General features: G+C 47.7%; 1 protein-coding gene across 1 annotated transcript; it reads left to right on the top strand.

The window, feature by feature from the left end:
- Window positions 1–685: 685 nt before the first annotated feature.
- klf2b (Kruppel like factor 2b) lies at window positions 686–2,950 on the top strand. Its single transcript, XM_077616225.1, has 3 exons — window positions 686–1,081; window positions 1,200–2,130; window positions 2,246–2,950. The coding sequence occupies exons 1-3, from the start codon at window positions 1,004–1,006 to the stop codon at window positions 2,419–2,421; spliced, it is 1,185 nt and encodes a 394-aa protein (XP_077472351.1). The 5' UTR covers window positions 686–1,003; the 3' UTR covers window positions 2,422–2,950.
- The last annotated feature ends 2,002 nt before the right edge of the window (window positions 2,951–4,952 follow it).

The raw sequence follows: 4,952 nt of genomic DNA, 5'->3' as shown, positions 1-4,952 counted from the left end.
CATTGTTTTATATCTATAAAAACCCCTGAATATTCAGGTCTTTTAATCCAGTTCTTTTAATCCATTTATATAAAAAAAAATCTAAATATTATTTCAAAAATGGTCCGGCCCACGTGAAATCAAGTTGACATTAAAGCGGCCCGCGAACCAACCCGAGTCTGACACTCCTGCACTAGGGCCAATTCAGAATGCACACCCAGCATGTTTTTGGAACATGGGAGGAAACCGTAGCACCCAGAGAAAACCCACTCAAACCTAGCAAGAACATCCAAACTCCACCATCGACCCCAGAACCTCTCCCCACTCAGCCACCCACAGACGTCCATCCTGATGCAATCCTCCTTTTGGGTGTGAGCGTCTGGCCTTACGAAAAATGCTTCAATTACACGCGTGGGCTTTGGAAAACGTTCCCACTTTATTCAAAAGTGCACAAATCACACCGGCGACGTCCTGACAGCAAACTTTTTGGATCCCAGATTACGACAGATTACGTAATCCTACGGTTGCTATAAGAACGGTTTGTGTGTACGCGTGTGTGTGTGTGTTCGTGTCGGAGACTCTTTCCAGCTCCCCAAAAAAGTAGGCGTGGCCTAAGGAGCGAGTGCGTCATTCGGCGTGGGCAGCCCCGCTCCCTCCCCCCAACGCCTCCCTCCCCTTTCTCCCTCGCTCGCTTCATAAGGGAAGCCGAGCCAGCAAGCGGCCGTCAACACACTCGGACTTGCAAAGAATCGGCAGAGAGAGAATCCCCGCTTTATAAAGAGCTAAAATTACGCCACGCCGACGTTATTTCCTGGGCGGCCGACGGGACTTTAGATATAAAGAGTCCGCGACGGCGGGGGTGGAAAGTCAGTGCGGCCAGAGAGGAACACTTGTTGCGCGGCGGTGGGAGTCATCGAGTGAGTCCCGGGTTTTTCCAGGCGCACGGATTGCGCGCACCGGTTCTTCTTCTTGGGATTTGCGACTGGTTGAAAGCAAGCAAAAACCCAACGATCAGCAGACTAACATGGCTTTATCGGGAGTGATGCTACCTTCCTTCGCCACCTTCTCCAATCAAAGTCAAAGAGAGAAAAGCTGGGAAAACGTAAGTAGTTTTTGCAAAGTTTTCTTCACTCACTCACTCACTTTGAGGCATGTGTATGGAACTTTTTTTTTCCCGGAATGGGACGATTGTGTCTCATTGGCTTGTTTTGACGTTCCAGAGGTGGAAATCCGAGAACGACAACAAGTTCCCCGCCGCTTGCTGCTCCATGCTGGAGATGGTCCACGGCGTGGACAACCTGTTCCCCAAGAAGGACGACGAGGATCTGAGCAACTACTTGGATCTGGATTTTATCCTAGACGGAGCCTCGGCCTACGTGGCCCCGGCCGACCCCGCGGCGTACGCGGCGGCGACGGACGCCGCGTCCTTCCCGGCGGGCGATCACCGTTCCCCGCCGCCCCCGTACGGCGTGGGCCTCATGACCGAGCTCCTGCGCTCCGACGCTGTCTACGGAGCCACGCGCAACGCTCCCCAACAGGCGGGACCGGGCAGGTTTTACGCCCCGCATTTCCCCCGCCAGGACATTAAAGTAGAGCCCGCCGTGGACGCTTTCGGGCCGGTGCTGGGCATGGTTCCGCAGAGCTGCGGCAAAATCAAGCAGGAAGGCAACGTTTCTTGCATGATGCCCTTCGAGCAACCTCGCCTGGCCATCTCGCCACGGGCGGCCAGCAGCAGCATGACGCCGCCGCTCAGCCCGGACGAGCAAGTAGCGGCCACGGACTTGTGCGCGCCCATGAGCTGCTTCTCCGTGCACCACAACAAATACCACCACCACCACCACCACAACGGCGCCCCCTTCCAACAGCAGCAACAGCACATGCACATGGCCTACCACGGGGCGCAACACCCGGCCTTCGGCGTCTACGAGGACGCCCTAGCGCTCCAGCAGCAGGCACCGCCACCGCCTGGCGCGCATCGAGCGATGCTCACGCCGCCTTCCTCGCCACTGGACCTCCTCGAGTCCAAACCCAAACGCGGGCGGCGCACCTGGCCTCGCAAACGCACCGCCACGCACACCTGCACCTTCGCCGGCTGCGGGAAGACGTACACCAAGAGCTCGCATCTCAAGGCCCATCTTCGAACGCACACGGGTAAGCCGACCTCGCCGCCAACCCTCCGGTTCGAATCTCTCTCTCTCTCTCTCTCTCTCTGTCTCTTTCTCTCCCAAAGACAGCATTTACTGACATTTTCTTCCGTTTATCGCAGGTGAAAAACCCTACCACTGCAGCTGGGAAGGATGCGGTTGGAAATTCGCCCGTTCCGACGAATTAACGCGTCATTTCCGCAAACACACCGGACACCGACCCTTCCAGTGTCACCTGTGCGAACGAGCCTTCTCCAGATCCGATCACCTGGCGCTACACATGAAGAGGCACATGTGAAGAACCCCACCGCCATCACCGCCGCCGTTGCCACTACGACGACGACAATGAGAGACTTTCATTTTATTTAAAATGTTCTCCACGTGACCAAAGCTCCCTTTCCACCTAGATGTATAGAAATATATTATTTCCCAATCATGTAGCTGGTACTACCAATAAGGGGCTGGCCCTTGTACAGCGTATACTTCAACTGGAATGTGTTTGACACAAAAAAGTGCCTTTCTATGACTCTGCTACTGTTTAAACAAACAACCGGTGGTGACCCCAGGACCGCCACCGAGTGGACAATGTCGTTGACGTGACGAAAAAATGCACACGCAAGTGTATCGACAAGGTTTTTCTCCAAAGAAAACTGCCTCCGCGGTTGAACCGAACAGCTGCCCCGGCGCTGTTTTCTCATCCCCTTCTGTACACTATCAGGGCTTGACGTCCTGTGCATTATTTTCTACGTAAAGTTATATAAATGTACAATGGATTTTATACTGTCAAATGTGTATTTATTGTAAATATTAAAAGAATGAAATCAAAACACCCTTTGGCTGTCTTTCCTAAAAAAAAAAAATAGCGTCCGACGGACCTGCGACCTCTCGAGTGAGTTCCCCGTTGTCGCCATCGCGCGAGCGCTTTAATTTGAAAATATGAGCGCTTGATTTCCACTGCTGTGATGTTTTGCAGCTGCACAAGCGGCAGCCACTTTGCGGGCTTTAGCCTATAAATACAAACACTCCTTCTGGGTAATTACAGAGTGAGCCCAGAGACGTCTGGACCAGGAAGAGGAGGGGGGGGGGCCGGATTGGGGACACGGCAAAAGCCTCATCAGGGAGCCCGTCTTCCACTCAAGCTTTGTGATGCCCCCCAATTACAGGCACACATCAAAAAGGGTCCTTAATACTACAATTACACGGCGGCCTCGGAGAAGCCGCTGAGTCAAGGCGCATGCGACGTCTGCAAAGTGCGCGGTGTCATTTCAGAACGGCTTCAAAAGCATTAAGTGCAGCCCCCGCGGGCTAGCAATTAGCATTTGGGCAATGACAGGGTGGCCGTAATTTTTCTTTTCGCCTCGATTCGCCGTGACGGATTGGAAATGACACAAATCACCTTGGTAGGCGTGGGGTTTTGGTTTAAGATAATCGGGGGGAAAAAAGTTAGAATGGAATTTTGCACTTGGGAAGGGTCCATTTTATGTGGGGTATTTCTAGGCATGGCTTGTCATTTGGGGAAGCCAAAGGCAAATACAGTGTAGCCCCCGCTTCAAATGCTATAGTGACCAAAATTTTATTTCATTTCGACGCTTCGGGTTTTGGGAATTGGTGTACTTATCGGCTGCAGATATTTTTAGTGAAAATGTGAATGTGAGAACATTCTCCAGATTCCTCACGGCAACGGGCTTATGAAACTTTCCTGGGAATTTCCTAGCAAATGAATCGATGCGTTTAGCGCATGTTAGGGAAAACAATATTTTTTTGGACGCCCCAGGAAAGTCTTTTAATTCTAACTACGTATAATCAAGTCCCCAGTAGAGATTTTAATGGGAATTGGGTAAAAACAATTGTTGGTATTTTTTTACATTTTAGTTTAAAATGAAGTTATTTTTAAGAATTAGTTAAATGGCAGTAAAATATGATCATTAAATCTGTAACTATCAATCCAGAGCAAGAGTTGAAGGCTACAAACAACAAAATAATCCTTGAGCATATTGCAAAAAATACATATTCAGTACTATAGTTTATGTGAATGTGTATATGTGTGTATGTGTATATGTGCGTGCGCGTATGTGTATGTGTGCGTGTATGTGTATGTGTGTATATGTGTATGTGTGTGCGCGTATGTGTGTGTGCGTGTATGTATATGTGTACGTGTATGTGTGTGTGTGTATGTGTGTATATGTATTTGTATATGTATATGTATTTGTATGTATGTGTATATGTATGTGTATATGTATGTGTATATGTATGTGTATATGTATGTGTATATGTATGTGTATATGTATTTGTATGTATGTGTATATGTATATATATATATATATATATATATATATATATATATATATATATATATATTCCTATTTACACTAATGAAACAAATGAACAGTGATAACCTAAAACTCAAGAAAATCACCACGCAAGTTATATTCATCACGTTGGATTGTTTCTAATATCAACTAAAATAATATATATTGCAAAAAAAGATTCAGTACATTTTATACATTAATACTAGTGAAACATACTTTCCAGAACAAAGACCATAAAAAGAGAAAATTACAATCAAGGGAGCTCTCTTCATTACATTGGACTTTTTTGGGTCTATTTATGAAAACCAAATATTTAAATGTCACGAATAACCCTCTCCTATGGCTTTAATATTGATAGCTTTGTTCAAATTTGGGGAAAAATTACATTTGAATGTGCTATTTTTCCCCTCCTCACTACATTCGGATTGGGACTTGGTATCGGTAGATCCACAAAATCAGGTTCCTCTCACTCGACTCGTATGTAAAAATATGCAAAAAAGGACATCTCTACCGTTGGGGT

The sequence above is a fragment of the Stigmatopora argus genome, chromosome 12, assembly GCF_051989625.1.
Source record: "Stigmatopora argus isolate UIUO_Sarg chromosome 12, RoL_Sarg_1.0, whole genome shotgun sequence".
In the NCBI taxonomy this organism is placed as follows: Eukaryota; Metazoa; Chordata; class Actinopteri; order Syngnathiformes; family Syngnathidae; genus Stigmatopora; species Stigmatopora argus.
Note: the sequence above shows the minus strand (reverse complement) of the source record. Positions and strands in the feature narration are given on the sequence as shown.